The sequence below is a fragment of the Sitophilus oryzae genome, unplaced genomic scaffold, assembly GCF_002938485.1.
Source record: "Sitophilus oryzae breed Bouriz unplaced genomic scaffold, Soryzae_2.0 scaffold_2006_pilon_pilon, whole genome shotgun sequence".
Taxonomy (NCBI): Eukaryota; Metazoa; Arthropoda; class Insecta; order Coleoptera; family Curculionidae; genus Sitophilus; species Sitophilus oryzae.
In genome coordinates, this window is record NW_022146732.1 from 5,750,750 (window position 1) to 5,770,835 (window position 20,086).

Sequence of the window (20,086 nt, forward strand, 5' to 3'; positions counted from 1 at the left end):
TTTTGTAAACACCGCTGTATTTATCCAATGGAAACCAATTTGACAGTGGTATTTTTCTAATATAACAAAAAAATGCTTAACGTTTCAGGAGGTATATCTCCCCCCGTCGTCGGTAAAATAAAAGTATAAAGCACTTTTACGCCTAAGTAGAAAAGTACGAAAGTATACCGGTGCGTCTCGAAAGTTGCTCACCCCCTATAACTTTTTTATTTTTTCAGATAAAAAAGGAGATTTGGTATGTTAGTATATCACATAATTTAGGATTCATTGACGAATTCAATTCTTTTTGGTCAATCGTGTTTTAAATTTCAATCTAGAATGCCATAGCTGTGCTAAAAACACTAATTTTTAATCAAGGAGCCTAGGAAAAATAGTTTTGATCGTCTAATGTTTTTAGCGACTTGTCTTGGCCGGTTAAAAGATGTCCAAATCGTATTTTTAATCATATCTCAATTTTTTTTTCAAATGGAACCAGGGTGGCTCATTAGCGTATTTGGAAACAGCAATTTTTTACAAATAATTTGGTACCACATACTTGGTTTTTCGAGTCAAGTTGTCTTGTTGAAGCGCATGTTACAATTTTATAAAATATTTCGCATAAACTATATGCGAAAATGTCAAAAGTTGACATATGAAATGTCATTCTATTCAGAGTGGCATTTTCTATCGAATAAAGTAGAAATATACGAGGGTAAAAATCAAAAGTTGTAGTAATTTCTGGTGAAACAGGAAGTGACCAAAAACTATTGAATACGTCAATCAATCCTAATTTATGTCATATTATACTAACAAACCAAATCTCGTTTTTTATCTGAAAAAAATAAAAAAAGTTACAGCCACTTTTGAGACGCACCCGGTATTATTGAAACTGACATTAAGTGTCAAATTCAACGAGCTTAACCATAGTTTCTCGATATATAATTACTTACAAGCTATTCATTTTAAATATTTTTATAGTAATGGAAGGTTTGAAATTATTTAAAAAATTATTTTTGGAGTTTGAAAGAAATAGCATATTCTATTCGGAGTAAAAATTACTTTTTGTACCTCGCCTGTATGTCGGACTCGCTAATGCTCGTCAAACTTACAGCCTCGCCACGAGAAGTATCATTTTTACTCCTAATAAAACAATATACTATTTATTAATAAAAAAGTTAAACAAAACTGAGCAAAAAGGGTTTCAAAATGGCAGCTCAAAATATAATTCGATTGCATCCTTTTTCATTTTTTTCATTGCTTAAAACCCCTTTTTAACCGATATTCTGTCGATCGAAGCCTTTTCAGCCCATTTTAATCTCTAAAGCCTTTACTGTAACATGTGTTCTTATTATTCGCAAATTCCTAATGGCAGATCCGTCCCTATTCCACGAAATATTCGTCAGGGTTGGGGGACGCACAAAAAGGGAACAGGTAGGTCTATTAGCAGCACTTTCTGGATGTGGGAAGGTTGGGAACAATAGCTGGACCCGAGGGTACAAAAGGCTAAAAGGGGTAAATTTGGTGACTGACATTGCTATGGGGAGCTCTACATTGTTCGGAATTAATGTAAGGTAATGTATTGGGCTTGTTCTTGGCACTTTAATTATAATTCTCTCTAAAAAATTAATGCCCTGTTTTTGTTTAATTAATACTAAATTAAAACGTATTACAGAATATTATACAAGTAAGGGCAAAGGCTCAGCTACGTCGAAAAACCGATAGATTGACTTTAATGTTATTTTACATCATTTGTTGATACAGGGTGGCCTATTAGTGTAAGGAAGTCCAATATTGTCATTGTGGGAAAAGATATGATAAAAATTGTATATAATGTTGCATGGTTTTTTCGCATTTATTTGAAATTATAAGATGCGGTTCATAACGACAAGTTGACTCGAAATACCAAGTGTTTGATACCAAATTATTCGTAAAAAATGCATTTTCCAAATATACTAATGAGCCACCCTTGTTCCATTTGAAAAAAATGAGATATGATTAAAAATACGATTTGGGCATCTTTTAACCGGCCATGACAAGACAAAACATTAGGCGATCAAATCTATTTTTCCACGGCTCCTTGATTAAAAATTAGTGTTTCCAACACAGCCATGGCACGCTAGATTGAAATTTAAAATACGATGTTTTTTTAAGCGAAAATGTCAAAAGTTGACATATTATATGTCATTTTATTCAGTGTCATTTTCTATGGAATAAAGTAAAAATATAGCGAGGATCCCTTTTAAAAATCAAAGGTTGTATTCATTTCCGGTGAAACAGGAAGTAACCAAAAACAATTGAATACGTCAATCAATCCTAATTTATGTCGTGTAGTAACATACCAAATCTCGTTTTTTTATCTGATAAAATAAAAAAATTATAGGGGTGAGCCACTTTTGACACACCCGGTATACCTATAGTATTACCGGACACAATAATATTGTTAGTAGTATTGCTTTTAAATTACATTTCTACATAAAGTGAAATTGGAAATATCAAATGTGTTTATTTGAATTTAATAATAATTATATATCTAATTCAGCTTTTAATAAACTTCAATTATTAATAGGTTTTATTCAATATAATACCTGTGTACCTAAACATATCGTTTCATAATAACAGAACCGAAATATTTCTTTTAATTAAACTAAAATGCGTTAGTTGTACCGGAAGCATTTGCAAAATGAACAGGAATTATGTGGTGATTAAAGCTGTGGTCTTTGTTGCAGTAAAATAAATTTCAACACTACATAATAATATATCACTATGCAGTCTAAAACTGGTCATAGACAGACTATTACTATTCTGTTTAAAAATAAAAGTTAATATCAATAATAAATGTCAATAATACAATTTAATAGAAAGTCAGTAATATCCAGCAGCTAGAAAAACATTTTATTTTCTCTTATGCTAAAAAAGCTTCTATGATAAAAAAACAACGCATGCAAATAATGGTTTTAAGAAGTAATATGATAAAGTAAAAAGGTAAAAAAGTTATAAAATAGGGTAAATAATAACAAGAAGTAAATAAGTACAATTTTATTTTTTAAGCTTAACAAAACAATAATAAATAAAATAAAAAAAAATTAACAAAAGCAAAATTCAATAAGAATTAAAAATAAATATGTTACAGAGAGATAATAATAAAACCATTATAGGAAGGGCTGAAATAAAAAAAAAACATTTGCAGAACCTAAAATAAAATATAAAATTTAGTTAAAGTAAAAAAATCGTCACCTAAAATTTTTGAAAAATATTTTAATTACGTGTAACAGATAATAGACATACGAGTATTATACATTTGTATTGTTTTTTGTTCTGTTTTATGGTTGAAACTTTTAAAAAATATACAATAATTAAAACATACAATCAAAAATATTAAAAAGTGAAACAAAACAATATTCTCGAAACATTGTACGACATTAAACAACAAAAATAGCTTGTACTAGTTGATTTTATGTATTGGTATGTAATGGAAAAACAGCTTTTTTAATAAACTACAATAAATTAGTGTGTCAATTTTCATGATTTTTTAAGCAATTTGTAGGTAAATTATTTGACTTTTTAGTGTCTCTTTTTAAATTAAGAATGAAAGGTTAAATTTGTCTATTATACGAGAGAAAACAAAATGTTGATATTTTGGTGAAAGTTTGAAACACCCTGTGGACTATGTTAACAAAGTAACGAATTTAAAACTAATTTTATGATCAAAGTGCATCTTTTCTCGACAATTTGTTTTTTGGTTTATCTCAATAGCTTTATTTTTTTCGATATTCGCTTTTCAAGAAATTGTTAAATTAAAACCACTATATATGAATATCAATAACGTAATGTGAATATTATCAGTTTTACCTATACTGTCCTTGTGCTGAACTCGGCGCTGCCATGGCCAGTGCCTTATAGCGGGCCTGCTCATCAGTGGGTAACACGATGTCCACCGACCTCGACCTGAGGGCCACGCTGGGCCCCACGGGCACTTCAAGACTCACCCCGGAATGTTGCAGTTCTTCAGTCTTTTTCTCGGACACTTTGGAGAAGCAGGAGTCGACAGACGCGGCTCTGTCTCGTTTCAGGTCTGGCACCTAAGGAAATTAATAAGGAATTTTATTGTCAAGGCTTCAATTTAGACTGTTTTGAGTTTATATCAAATTGGGAAAAAATCATATAAAATATAATTCCAGTAAATTAATTTGATGTAGGCCCAAGGGATCAGTTACCTGCATGACGTCGACCCAGATATGTTTTTAAATAACATTAATACTTATACAATTGAAATACACTAAGCTAAGCGAACTTAGCAAAGAGATCCGCAAAACTAGTTATTATGGACATTTTTTATAAATGTTTTATGAAAAAAATACTGTAGATTGGCTCTTTATACAGGGTGGTCAGACTGTATTCCGGAAACTTTGGCAGCATATTCTGCAGATAAAAATAAGTAAAAAAGTTCGTATAATTGTATGTCCTAAAATGCTTAGTTTCGGAGATACAGGGTGTAGAAGTTACATTTTTATTTCGATTTTTTCCAAATAATTTCTGAATTATCGTCAATATTTGGATGAAAATTGGTGTCTGGGAGTTTTTCGGCATGAGAAATTCGATTTTGATGTCACTGTAACTCCTACTGGTAGAGAGCGCTACCTACATATTTTTTAACTGATTTGAAGAGTAATAACTTTTCGTCCGTACCTGTATAAAACTACCGAGTAAAAAATATACACTTGCGACGTTTTTTACGTAAAAAAACGTCGCAAATGACGTAATGGTTCTCGAGATATATCGAATCGAAATTATCAATACCTCTCATCACTGACATAAATTAAACATGTTGACGAAATAGTTATTAGACCGAAATCATAAATTTTAAATGTTTTTGTACCAAAAGTTCAACAGAAACTGTTTTATCCTCATTTTTTCACAGAAAAATTTATAATTAATTTAAAAAATAAAAATTTCCCAAATTTATTATTTCAGTCAAATAACGATCTGCTCAACATGTTTATTTTTTGTCAATAATGACATGTATTAACTATTTCCATTCTAAATATCTTGAGAACGGTTGCTCGTAAGGATATTTACCAAGAGACATTTTTTACGTAAAAAATATCGGAAATGTATATTTTTTTACTCGGTAGAGTTTTATACAGGTACGGGCGAAAAGTTATTACTCTTCAAACAGATGTAGGTGGTGCCCCCTACAAATAAGAGTCATATTGACATCAAAATCAAATTTCTCATGTCAAAAAATTCCCAGACACCAATTTAGAAATTAATTGGAAAAAATCGAAATAAAAATGAAACTTCTACACCCTGTATCTCCGAAACTAAGCATTATAGAACATATATTTATACGAACTTTTTTACTTATTGTTATGTGCAGAAGTTTCCGGAATACAGTTCGGACCACCCTGTATATTAATTTTATTATCCACCACAAGCCATATAAATCAAAATAAGTATAACATTAATCAATTTGTTATAAGCAATTTAAGGAGATTTACAGTGATCTGGGAAAATACCTACTCGTATATCATACATATTTATATCTTAATAAAAAAAACTCCCCCTTTTTATATCTTTATTACGGAATGGTGTGATTAGGGTTAATAAAGTAGCTAATATGTAGGTATTTATTTTATGGCAATCTAAGAGCTTGAACGCGATATGAAAATTCAAAAATACGTTACTTCCCTGTTATATTTTTTCTATAAAGTTTTTTTTTCTTTAAAAAGCTTTTAAGATTTTACAATATGCAAATCATTATTCAAGCACGCAGGTCTATATTACATTAAATACGTCAGTGTTGTTAATCATTATACAGAGTGGTCCAAATTGTATTAGGGAAACTTTACAATACCGAGTGAAAAAATCTACATTTCCGGAATCTTTTACGTAAAAAAGGTCTCTTGGTAAAAATCGCTACGAGTGTTGTCCAGATATTAGGAAACAAAATAGCCAATACATGTCATAACTGACAAAAATTATACAGGGTGACTGGATACCGTTAGTCTGAAATAATAAATTTGAAATGTTTTTGTATCAAAGATTCAATAAAAAAATCATGATTAGCATAAAAAATAAAAAGTTCTAATGACATGTATTGACTATTTCCATTCTAAATATCTTGAGTACGGTGCTCGTAGCAATTTTTACCAAAGGAGACATTTCTTCCAGTGGTGTGAAAATCGCCATATTTGTATCTCTACTCATAAACCAGAAAATCCTTTGAATAAGAAGACTAAGGAAGAAGCATATCAAAAATCTTAGGTACACCGCGATGGGCCTCAAATATGGCCGACTTAAATTCCGTTTTATCAGTGTCGTTCTAATTTGATTTAAAAAATGTAAAACTATGATGTAGGTGGTAGTAGACGTGGGGTAGACTCAATAATTTGTTGTTTTATTTTACGTTGTGAATAAATGTTGGTAGTTATTAAAATTGTTATAAAAATTTATAATTCTAATAAAAATAGATAAGTTCTATAAGTATTTATTACCACAAACATCCGATACGCTACTGAAGCAGATAAGACAAATTAACATATCTAAATTCTTTGACATCTAATCTTTGACAAGTAATAAATAAAAGCTAAAATGCAAGAAAAATATATAAGTTAGTTAATTTAAGTGAATTTCATAAATGATCGGTTTACTACACGTATGTATATTATATAGTCACTTACTAGCGAAAAGCTGTTCCATTATTTCACTCAATTTTTGCCGAGATCTACCGCACGCTACACAACCAACTATTTTAGAGTCTTTTTCGATAAATCGCGATAGTGTCACTGTTAATTTAAGTGCTGCCATAATTTCCATCTAGATTTACTACCTTTATACAACTATCAGTAGTAGAATAAATAATAAATAACATAAAATAAGCTCCTTAAAGACTGACAAATCCACAAAATTTCAAATCAAATTCAAATGTGTCAAATGAATCGTCAAACGGAACTGTCAAGGATCCCCACCCTAGAGTGCTTTTATGGCGCTTTTTCCGCCCACCATGCATGAATACATGGATAGCATTATGCTCCTTCCTTAGTCTTCTTATTCAAAGGGAAAACCCCATAAAAAATACGGAAATGGGACACCCTGTACATTTAGTTTGTTCTTACCTGTAGATAGATGTCGCGCACCACCAGACCAGGGATGGTAGTATTGATGGCGTCTCCTTCCGACAGAGCGCCTTCTGATGTTCGATCTGAGCACGGCTCAGAAGCACCACCCTCCGACATGTTCTCTAAAGACGTACCGGTGGGTTCGGCAAAAAACGCTTCTTGCCGATGTATCGATTTTCTCCTAGAACATAAAAAAATGTCATAAATTTTCAACAAGACAATAGTGTAACGGATTCTTCTACAGCTTAGAAAATAATAAGCAAAGTAAAGTATTTTAAGATAACGTCTCTTTTTTGTTGCTAAGGTTAATGTAGGAAGAGCCTACTTTGTTTACCCGCATTAAATGTATCACCCTGTATACACTTAAAAACACGCCATTTTTTAATTTGGAGAAATCCATTAAAATCCGGATTCCTGAAATGCTAATCAGGAAAGAAAACCGGAGAAAAATCGTGCTGGCAAATGATATTTTTTTCAGCGGGTTTTCAGAAAACAGAACGCCGAATATTTGAATAGAAATTAAAATTGGAGAGGCCCGTTCGAATTATAATTTCGAAGACTTTTTTATCTTTCTACATAAAAAAACACGATTTGAATAAAACCTATTATTTTTATTATAATTTTATTTAACGAAGTGAAGCTTGTAAATAAATAACACAATTATATTGCTATAAAATCTGGATATATCGTTACTAGGTTACAAAAAAACCGGTTCCCAATAAAGCTTGATTTTCATGCATCCGTTGTCCGACGATACGATAATACGATATTAATTTTATTGGTTGAATTTAAAAGTTTCGATTGGTTAACCGTTTCTAACCAATCAAAGTTTAGAGCATCTACGTTTCTAATATTTTTTAAGTTAACTATGGATAGGTTTGTACTAAGGGATGGCAAACGTTAGTCTTGGGCCGAGATTTCCGTATGTAAGAAGAGTACAATGCGTTTATAATGTACTGAACAAAGAGAGGACAGTAAATAGGTTGCCAAACATATGAAATAAACCGAGAAACTGTGCACATCGTTAAGAGACGTGGAAGGGGATATAGCAGATTTGTCGCAGTTGACCGGTCGACTCAATCAGTACCTCTGTCAGTACTTAAATTCTAGGGAAAGGTGTACGTCATGCGTTCAGCTTCACGATTTAATTACGTCTCGTGATACTTGATTTGTTTATTTATAAACGAGTCGTTGTAATTTTCCCTATAGCTTGAATTTTTTTAAGTGCAAGCTAGAAACACTTGCATTTTTGGTAAAAATAAGTGGAATTGAGTGGGTGTTCGATAGTGGTCGCGCTATTAATACCCTGAATTCAAAAATCGATATCTCGAAATCTATTAGAAATAATAGATTGTAGTTTTTTCAAGAAGTTTGTTAATATTTCTGCTGTATTTTCTTTGTAGACAGTATGTGAAAATCTTTATCAATAAAAAAATTACACGATTGCTGAAAATTGCTATGCTCTAAAAGTAAATGGATGGATTCTTTACAATTTTTGAATGGAAAAAACAACCTTATCGAATTTTTCTTATGTAAACATATTGTAAAATATCCGATCTTGAAAATAAAAAAAAGTTTCAATTGAGTTAGTTTCAATCTTGAGTTATGGCCTGTTATGTGTTAAAAAGTTGAATTTTTAAATTATCGCGATTACTGACGTTTTCTCGTTATAAAAAAATGACACCCTAACGATATCCTTATAATTCCATTTCAGATGCTCAGAAACATTACAAACTTAATGATTTTATCTAGTTATCTCTTGAAAAAAAAGTCTTTTAAAAATAAGCGGTTTGCGATCGTGATTTTACTTTACTTGATAGGGAAAGGCGTATCGGCAACGCCGCAACAGCAAACCGTCGCGCGTCGCGTCGGTCGGTCGCAATTCTCTCACTCCGACTTAATAAGATCCCTATGCGATTTACTTCCGCACATGTAAATGCCGACCCAAAAGTAACAGTTGCCAGCACGTTATATAAATCCGTCATGCGTCATCTCTTGTTGTTTTTAACCAGTTTTATTGGTTTATTTAAAAAATTACAGATCATATTTCAATATTATTGGTTTAACAGAACGATGAACGACAATCGGATGCCGATGCGTATAAACTCGACTTAAGATTTTTGAGAGTTGTCAAAGTCTTGCCAAATTATAGGTTATAATTTTGTGTTAAATTATGTCAAATAGGAATGATCAATATTTTGCATTTTGGACTGTGTTATTACCCGTGTTTCGTGTTTTTTTTAAATTAAGAGGAGAAAAACGCAAAGGGGAAATTAAGTGTTGACCCAGACTATAGTTTACAGTTAATATTCAGTGCTCAGAGACAGTTTGCCGGCGGAGATTATGGCCAGAGAGTTGGATTAGCCACAAATAAAGTTTGTATATTATCTTGTATATTATACCAAAAACTGGAGTATCTGTAAAATAACAGCACACGATAGGTAAATAATAATCATATTGAATAATTATATTGATAAATGTAACAATAAATGCAGGAAGTTGCTTGAGCTTGAAACACGGCTTGAAAGCAGGAAGTCTTTTTTATATCTTTTTTTGGTATGTGTTTTTTTTTAAATACAGACAAATACAGACACACTGTCAAGGATATTGTCGTTGAACAGACTATAATAAAGTTGATTCCTTCTTCAGATATCTCCTGTTTCCTCTATCGTTAAGAACATTAACGTTTCGAGTGTCTTTTAACTCGTTTTTACGTAAGTTTTTTCCTTTATTTTTATTTCAACTTCGTTGAGGCGAAAAAATATTTTAAAAGGTATTTTTTCCCCACGTGTATTTGTCTTTGGCTTGGCAAAAGTAAAATTGGCAATTTGAGTTTAAGAATGCTTGTTACGAAATCTTTATTAGGTGAGTGAGCGTTACGAAATCTTTATTAGGTAAGTATCCTGAACTGACTACCGAAAGCTGTTGCTAGGATATTCTATTAATTTTAATTGAAATTTTTAGACAATGTGAATGGTCGTAAACTAAAAACTATAAAGTACCTATATTTGAAACCACTAATCTATTCCACTATTTTCAAGCTTATGAATGAAAATTGTTTTTTTTTCTGTTCTCAAGAAAAGAAGAATTTTTATTCTTAGGTTTTGGTCTAAAGCTTTAGTAACTTTCAGTGTTTAGATCTCGTAAAATATATAAACTTTTCAGAATATAAGCGACATAATAGTGTACCAGGGTAATGCAAAAAAGGAAAAAAGATGGCAGAGACTAACATCATTTTTTTCCTGTTCTCAAAGGAAAAACAAAATACAAGAATTCCAACTTTAGGAGTCCCTAATTACTTCTATCTCTAAGTTTCGTGTCCCTTCATTCCTTTTAAAGCTACCAATCAGGTCCAATTTGTGGATCTCGACATTCTTTGCGTGGGTTGATCTGTTTCAAAAAGTTTATTCGTTTCTTTAACTTATTTCCACTTTTCGCCAAAAAAATTATAGATACCATTTTACTTTTTCTTCTTTAGCTTATCAAATATGATAACAATACAAATTTGGTAATTACTTTTTGGTAAAATATTTGTAATACTTTAAATTCGAAAAATATTCATTTTTTAATTCTCCATCTAACAAAGAAATAATATACCTACAGGGTGTTCTATTTAAAAAAAAAGCGAAAAAAAAATGATTTTATATTTAAACAAATTTGGCATAAAATTTAAAAAAAAACACCCTATATAGTTTAAGATTACGATATTTATAGCAAGTTAAATACAGACCATCTAAATTAAATACAATATACTTTTGATTTCAGAACATTTCTTGTATTTTTATTAATTTTTTAAAAAAAAGTCTGAAAACACTTCTTTTTTCATTTATTTATTGTCTTTGAAACTATTAAAACATATTTAATAATATCTTAGCATTATGTAAAGTGATCAGAAAGGAAACCAAAAATGCAAGTATTTTTATGTTCAATTTAAAAAAGTCATCCCGATCCACTCACACTTTTTTGAGCTATTTTCCTGAATACTTTAGTTTAGCACTAAAATTCCTTTTAAAAAAAGTTTTTTATTATAAGAGCTACAGATACCCAACGCACTGTTGCAGAGGTTGAAGGAAAAACTTTGAAACGTGGCAACCCTTAGTTGCGGCAAGTTTTTGCTAGGCACCCTGTGAAAAGTGCATTCTCCTATAAATATACATAAAAATTAGGGTTTGATTAAAAATACGATGAGCGTAATAATCATACAGCCGGATCCTGTACTATTTCAATTAAAGGTCAAAATGGCATAATCGGCAAATTCGGAAGTATAATTAGTGGAAAAGTTATGTTTTTAACTTTTTCCACTAATTGAAAATTAGTACCACTAATTTTGACGTTGTGAATGCTTTTATTAACATTATAGGAACAAAATTCTACGCTGATTGAAACAACTAATTTCGGCGTTCTGAATGAAGCTTTAGAATTGAAACCACTAATTTCGGCGTTCTGAATGGAGCTTAAGACCCAAACCTACCTGGTCTGCGTAGGCGTGAGCGGCACTTCCGGTTCCCCGTCCGCCGGAAAGAACTCGATGACAGGCGACATCGGCACGGGCGGGGGCGACTGCAGCGCCCCCGGCGACATGAGTGTCGGCGACAGCGTCACCGTGATCCTGCATTCGGCCGCGCGCTGTTGCCGCTCCTCGCTATTCTCCCGGCTGTAGTCCGTGCCCGTGCCCGTGCCCGTGCCCGTGCCCGTGCCCGTCGTACCGCCGCTGTTCTCCCGGCTGTAGTCGCGACCGCTCGACGGCCGCTCCTCTTCCTCCTCTACCTCTACCTCCTCATCCTCGTCGTTGTTCGGCTCGTCCTCCTCCTCCTCAATGTCCTCCGAGGAGGAGGTGTCGCTCAGGTAGAGGCGCTCGCAAGCGTCCAGGGGAGGAGGGTCCTCCGGAGGGTTCAGGCGGTTGTACTCTTCCACGCAGGCGCAGTGCACGCATACCTGAAACAAAACAAGGCAATTTGATTAGATAATGTAGCTAAAAACAATAAAGGCTGTTAAATTATCAATTGAAGGTAAAAGTTAAGTATTTCAAGTTAACGTCTCATTTTTGCGGCTAAGGCTAATTCGGAGGGGGACTGCCTTGTTTATGTACCTTCAAAAATTTCGTTATAGCCGAAATAACCCAAGTTATGTAACCATTAGCAAAACCGGTGCGTAAAACTATGCTCGCTACCATAGTTGAACCCATCTAAAGTTTTATTAGCTTGAATAATAAGTATAATACACGTTACACCTTCTGAAAAAGTAAATATCAAAATATTTACTTTTTTTTCTAGTAAATATCAATATATTAACTTTTTTAGTTTAAATTTAGAATTTTCACGAGTTATAATTTTAGAATAATTATACAGGGTGTCCGGAAATTAATGCAACAAAATTTGGTCATAGATTCTTGAAAGAAAAATAGGTGACCCGTATTTTTTATTTTTGGCCAGTGGTCCCCCTTTTCGGAATTACAGCCCAAAGTCTAAAGTTGTTTGTAACCTAAATGTAGTAGAATAAAATTTCATATGAATCTCGATCTGCCATTCAATCACATTTTGTCATTTTTCTCGAAAACTGTGCGTTTTACAAATTAACAAATTCCAAGCGACAAAAAATTTCTAAATTCAATGGGCTTTCTAACGAGCTAATAATTTTTAAGAAATTTAAACACCTGACCGAAGTTTTGGGGCTCCAAAGGCAAGGGGGTCCACGAAAAAGTGTCTTAAGAGGCAAAAAGCATAGCACTATCTGATTCTGCATACCAGAAAACCCCTGTGTACCAAATTTAGTGATTTTCGTCCAACAGGGCCCCGAGATATTAAAAAAAAACTCTTTTTAGGGGCGAAATTCAGGAGGCTGTAAATCTGAAAAGGGAGGCCACCAAACCAAACCAAAAATATGGGTCACCTTTTTTTTCAAAAATCTATGACCAAATTTTGTTGCATTAATTTCCGGACACTCTGTATAAAGTTTTTCTCGTATACCATTTAAACCCGTGTATTTGTATATACCGATTGTTCTCCGATGGTGACAGCACCGACGAACTCATCGAGAAAAATGTTAAAGTTGGACATAAAACACCTTTTTAAATTCAGTAGAAAATAAAATACATAAAAGCGGCAATAACAAAATGGATATCATAAGTTTTTATATTATAACAAAAAATAGTTTGATTAAGTATTCAAAATACCTTCATACACTAACAAAAAATATATATAATATTTTATAATTTCACAAGAATCAATATGATTTCACATAAAAAACTGAACCATTTTTATATTATTTTAATAATAATTAGTTCATAGAGAAATAATATTTCTTTAGAAATGGGTTGATAGAAGAAAGAGCTTTAGAGAAAATTAAGGTTATTTAAGAGGTATATTTAATTGAAGGGTTGAAACTAAATACATAATAGATATAAGGAAGATTACGGTCACAGTTAGTTCTCCATTTGCTAATGATATTAAATAAAACAGCCTTTACCTTTTGTAAGATATTCTATAGGATAAGGTAAATAGACCATTTCAGTGAATTTATCTTAGCTTTTGAAACAAATTTAGTGTCTCATGTAAAGTTAGTATATTGAAAACAAAATATCTTGTAATAATATAATTATTATAAAATATAAAATACATATGAATTTATATGTATTATATATTTTATACGTATAGTATAATAAAGTAAAAAAATCGATGGTTCTCAAAATTAAAGCAAAAAATATACATATTTTTTAATTTGCAAAGTAAATAACTCGAGTATTAACTTCTTTGAAAAACCACATAAAGAAAATATGTTCCTTTTGTCGAGATCTACTAGTCCTGTGAAAAGGTGTGTACTTATTTCAGGCTCACCATGTATAAGTAATTTGAAGTAATTTGCGAATCATAATTAGTCAAGGCGACTGGGATCAAAAAATCTAATGATAAAAAAATATAACTTAAATATAAGTAAATTATTTTTTTAATCGATAATTATACAGGCATTATTGAAATTTGCTTCTATTATACAGGGCGAGTCTTAAATAAGTGCAAATATTTTTCAAGGTGGTATATTTCGACTCCAGGAACACGACTATGAGTTCTTTCGCAAAAAAAATCGCAAAAGAATTTGAAATTAATTTTTTATTATTTAATATTTTAAGGCTAAAACACAAAATTAATACATATTATTTATAAACCGAAATTTGAGAATAACTTGAAGTAAAAATATCATCATACAAACTTCAGAATTTCCAGCTAAAAACATTTTCTAACCAAGGTAAAAATACTTTCGGCAGTCGAACAAAATAACATTGAAAAAGGTTCACAGACAAAGAGAGAAACAATGTTAAACTTTCACGAATTGAATTATTGAAAAGATTTTCTAATTTCGTACATATCCAGGTCGGGATTTAAATATTCCATAAAGTAGGATGGATTACCTGAAAGCAAACATGGCAAATTTGCCGACAAATATTTCCGTGCCAGCCTGGATTGGATTCCGGGATCATTTATGAAAAGTCTGTATACATTTAATTTGCTCTAATTTGCCCCTGGCATTAGAATATCTGTCTAAATTCAGTAAAAAGAAAAAAAAAAGATCTATCAGGCACTGATAATGGCAAAAAGTCTGTGAAATACAGGATTATGCATCACGTACACTCAGGAAGCTCTAAAAAGCGACAGTTTGTCTTGAATGATATTTTGTGAGCATATTATGTAGGTTATTTGGAGCATTTTCAAAATACATACAGTTTTACAGGATATCAGCAAATAGTTACAAATAAAGTTTATTTTGTAATGGAACACTCTATATATTAATACATTTTCGGATTCTAGAAAATAAATAAAGGTGAGTTTCATTAAAAAAGCATATGACTAAAATATAAGGTTTTGGTTATATTAAACACTTTCTAAAAATACAGAATAAACTTTAAACTTCAATAAAAGCTACCTAAAATATAATTTACTCTGTATGGCGTAATATTTAGTTAAAATAACCATCCTAAGTTAAACAAAAATAACATTTGACAAGAAAATTTATACAGGGCGAGATAAAATTAATATTGAACATTGATCACTTTTAAATGCAAGTTACTCTTTTATTTTAAATGGAACACCCTGTATGTTATTCTAATAGAGATTTATTATTTTTTCAAAATACTATTAGTGTTGCCTATCCCTTAGATTAGACAAAGCTTTCGGGATATATTTTCATTTTTATAATTTACTTTGAGTAGATCTTGATTATGTGACAAAAAATAAAGTTTTAAAGATACCAAGTTGCGGAATCGTAATGTTAATAAATGTATTCAATTTTATCAGCTATAATACCGTATGATCGAAAAAAAAGACGGCTGAGGAATAACAATCGATGATAATTCTGGCGAGGTCAATCTCTAGACATCATTTACTAAAAATGTCACATAAAATTTGTCAAAAATTAACATTACTTATAGAAAGATAGATCGTTTTCAGACACACAAATCTATTTTCAGAAAATTATTTTTTCTCGAAATATATACAAATGTGGGACAAAAAAAGACACAGGTTTAAGCATAATTACCTATAATCGACATATACAACTCATTTTTATTGTTTGTTTATAACAAAAATTATCAAATACGCACGATTATTACAGGCTATCTTTAAACTACACTGTATAATATTCCTTTAACTTTTTTAACACCAATAACAATTTATTTCACTTAACATTAACAACATCCCACATTAAACTATACCAAAACTAAATTGTTTAACGTCTCTATTACAAACGATAACTTGTTGAGACGGAGCCCCAGTGCGAACTATTGAGTATGAAACGTATTTATATACAGCAATACGCGTTTCTATGTCAACTATGTCGACTGATATTTACAGAAATAATGCCCTTGCTCAAGCAAATCGATAGGCAGATTTCAGTATCTTCTCTCTTACGGTAGCTAACCTATATTTCAGGTGTTTTTACCATAGATCATATATTCGTTTGTGGATAGTGCTATAACACTCCAATTTTGATGTTAACATAGATATACAAGTCTATACCTGAGAAGATTTGTGGTTTTTAGCCACTAGAAGAAAATATATAATATGAGTTAGTTATTTTTTATAAACATCACTGAGTGGATGCAACGGAGACCAATTTGGCAGTGGTATTTTACTATTACAACAAATGTTTACTAACAGTTATTAAATTGAAGGTTTGAAAAAGTTTTTGAACGAAGGTTTGACAGAAGGCGAAAGAAGTTTTTGAAGTTTTGCGAAGGTTTGAAAAAGATTGAACGTCTGAAAAAGTGATAAATAGTTTTTTAGTTTTAATATAAATAATATTATATATCAATTTATTTCTGTAATCTGTACATTTTCTGTTTCCTCAATAGCCTGCAAATTTTATGAAATACCGCCCAAAATACACACTTTTATGCAAATGCCTAATAATGTTAACGCGTTAAAATTTATTTAAGGAGAGAAGAAATTTTAAACCTAACCAACAATTTGTGTGGTCTGTTTTTGTTATTATTTATAGCGATTTACTTTGTTTGTGCGATCCTTACCTCTTTTCATCTCGGTCATTCAGCTCTTGTGTCACGACCTTGAATTTTTACACCCAGCGCTCGTAAAAAATTTCACTTCAAAAAGAATGCTTAGGATGACGTTATCCATGTAGTATTCATGATCTAAGGTTTCTACCCTTACTGAATTACGTATGACACCCACCTTACCGCCACTATTCTATTAAAACACAAAGTTTCTATAAATGGACGGGTTCCAAATTGGATGTATTCTAAAAATAGCATAGTTTTTATCAATATTTGATATCAATTTGTCTCGTTTTAGATTTCGTTTCCACTCTTACGTTTGAATAGGATAATGGAAATTGGAAGAATACGAATATAAGTTCGCAATTCTATTTTTTGATTAGTTAGTAGTAATAAATTATTATGGTTTATATCACTTTCATTCTCAATTTTTTCATAGATATTTCATAAAAGTAATATTTAATTTTGAAAATTATAACACGAAAAAATTTAATATAAAAATAGTCCAGGCATCTTTATTACCATATTTCATTCTATAGAGAATCATGATTGATGGCCCAGTGTTCCGAAAATATTAGGTTTACTGTTCGAATTTTAACAGAAAACATGATATCGAACTAACCTTAAAAATATGTGGGCAGTGGCATCATAGATTTTTTTTATTGAAATACGCGAAACACAAACTTACTTTCCATATAAACTTGTATCTATTTAATGGAATAAAAGTACTCTGTAGTTTTTAAAATATTACTTCTTTGATACTGTAGAGAACCAAGTATAAGGTCAACTTGAGTTAATATCAATTTGAAAAAAAAAACATGTAAAACATGGCAGTCTGTCATGTTGATACTAAACCAACGGATACCATTTGCTTGCATGATGACGATAAAGGTTACCGAAGCCACCTCGTCATATTAAAAAATAACTAATGTTTCAAAAAAATTTACTCAGTTAAAAAATTATTGCACAGAATGTTTTAAAATTAGGGTAAAAAACAACCCTTCGATTAACCTTGTATAATAAGCCAAGTACTAAAGTTTATGATAAACTGAGTTTACGAATTAGTTGGTATATTTATATACAGTTTGCTAAAAAATTCATAAAGATAGGGTTAAGATAATAAAAATATATCACTTTAAAGTTGACGAAAATATTTTCCGTAGCGTTTTTTTTTCTCATCTGAGTTTATAAATAAACAGTAATGAAATAACAACTATGTTGACGTTCGATATTGTTGTTGCTCTTTCTCTTAACCAAACAATTGATACTCTCCGCAGATCACGAATGTTTTATAGTTCAAAAGTTATATATAAATCTAAGAACAGCCTATATATCGGTACCCACCGGACTCTTGGCACCCGACGACCTCCTCCTCTGGAACCGCCTGGGAGGCACCTCCAGGTAGGCTCCAGTCTCCTCCGTCGAGCCCGAGTCGACGCTGCGCGACCGCTGCTGCTCATACTGTGGCACGCGCAGCAACGCCTGCGCGTCGGCCGGCGCGTGCTGGCCCCGCGCAGCCGCCGCCGCCTGGATCCGCTTCGCTTCAAGCTGGATTTCGTCGAAGGAGGCCGAACGGATCTGGAAAAAAAGCGGAAAAGAGGATTAGAATATTGTGTTATGAAGGGTATTGGTTGATTTGATGACGGGTATTGGTTATTTGTGTTGAGTATGGTGACAGTTGAATTAGATGTGAATTTGTTCGTACAACTAAGTTCTTACGGAGGTGTGAAGTTAATTAATTGAAAGGCATAAGTAAGGCCACCATTACACTATGAAATTTCTTTGTCAAATATCTTTTATAAAAGATATTTTAAGAAAAATTTGACGGTGTTAATATACAATATTTTATAAAATCACACATATTACACTGTCAAATTCGTCATAAAATATCTTTTATATAACATTTTTGACAAAAATTTTTTATAGTCTAATAGTGGCCTAAGAAACAGGCAAACATAATGAATCTAGAGATAACATAACGTAAGTAAAAATTAAAAACAAATAAAAAATAATGATATACAGAAACTTTGAGGCTTTTTGGTTTTACCCCATTAAGTTACCTGTTATGAGGTAGTAAATGTTAATTTTGAAGTTTAACTTGATATATAATGTCATTTTAACAGAACGTCAACGGTTTTTCATAGACGTATCTGTTGAAAAAAACTAAGTGTTCTTGAATAGCTGTATTTAGATATTTTAAATAGTTTTTTTCTTCGTTTCTTTGTTTTTTTGCATCCTACGATAGGAAGAGATATATTTCCCGAAACTTAAGCATTTTTATCCGTCAGAAAAAATTGTTTTATTAGGTAACACCGCTGACAAGTTGTTCTCCCTTGGATTAACGCAACGGTGCTTACAAAAAAAAATTAAAAGATTAAATTTAAAAAAAATAGATTATTTGGCTTAAATTTTGAGATCACTGGATCTTTACTGGTTTTTTTTCTGGAATTTACTACTTACGTTGCCATATTATGCAAATATGTTTTTTAACTAAAAATTAAAAAAAAAATCCAAAAAGTTTTTCAAAAAATTTCCAAAAAAATCCAAATTTCCAAAGTTTTATTTGAGACGGTATTTTTTTTATTTACCTCATAGACGTGTTCTGAGTCAAAATATACTACCCTCAAAAATATTTGCACTTATTCAAGATTCACCTTGTATAGACGGTTATTCCGAATAAATAAGAAATAATAAAGATTTGTTGAAAATTGAATTTGAATTTTTTTGTTATTGTTCTTAAAACGCTTCTATTGTATCTATATAAGTATTGACTTATGCATACCGGGTGTTTCTTAAAAATACTTTGATTTTTTGCATCCTACGATAGGAAGAGATATATTTCCCGAAACTTAGGCATTTTTATCCGTCAGAAAAATTTGTTTTATTAGGTAAACACCGCTGACAAGTTGTTCTCCCTTGGATTAACGCAACGGTGTTTACAAAAAAAAAATATTTTGTAGATTTTCTTACTAAGAGAATCCGTCACAGAGGTATAGACATTATTTAATATTGAGATTAAAATAAGTTTGATTGTTTGGATTTGTTACCTGCTTGGGCACCTCCAGGCTGCTCTGGGTCTTCATTTCGGCTCCGGTGGGCGTGCGGGACCTTTTGAAGGTGGTTCTGAGCCGCTGCATGTCTCAGGGAGCCGCCCGCTGCCGTAACCCTCCCCGCTCATTAAACCACGTCTTTCTCATTCTGAAACTAACAGCCAAACAAAACCCATTTAGTTTGTGTTAGCCTAGATGCTAGAAAATTGTACACATTCAAATTCAAATTCAAAATATTTATTTATCGTTACTAAATTTTAATATACGAAAGAAAAAATTAACGATATAAAGGAATAAACTGCGATTTTGTAAAATCGTTGCACCAGGTTCATTTTACAATGGCCTCTGATGTGTATCCTGATATGGCCGGTGTTTTTCAGAATTGGCTTACCCCTATAACTTTCTAATTTTTGCAGATAAATAAACGAGGTTTGGTAAGT

The 20,086-nt window shown here is 31.7% G+C and overlaps 1 protein-coding gene across 4 annotated transcripts in view; it reads right to left on the reverse strand.

Moving 5' to 3' along the window:
- LOC115883928 (eye-specific diacylglycerol kinase) overlaps positions 1-20,086 on the reverse strand; it is a 317,841-nt gene that overhangs the window by 116,169 nt on the left and 181,586 nt on the right. For all 4 annotated transcript variants that reach the window (XR_004050467.1, XR_004050466.1, XM_030902359.1 and 1 more), the window contains exons 4-8: positions 19,644-19,800; positions 17,941-18,174; positions 11,569-12,032; positions 7,095-7,278; positions 3,829-4,058 (exon numbers count right to left, since the gene is read on the reverse strand). Coding sequence is in view for 2 of the 4 variants with exons in the window: in XM_030902359.1 (XP_030758219.1) it covers positions 3,829-4,058; positions 7,095-7,278; positions 11,569-12,032; positions 17,941-18,174; positions 19,644-19,733 (1,202 nt within the window). In the remaining 2 variants the exon portion in view is untranslated. The remainder of the gene's footprint in view (positions 1-3,828; positions 4,059-7,094; positions 7,279-11,568; positions 12,033-17,940; positions 18,175-19,643; positions 19,801-20,086) is intronic.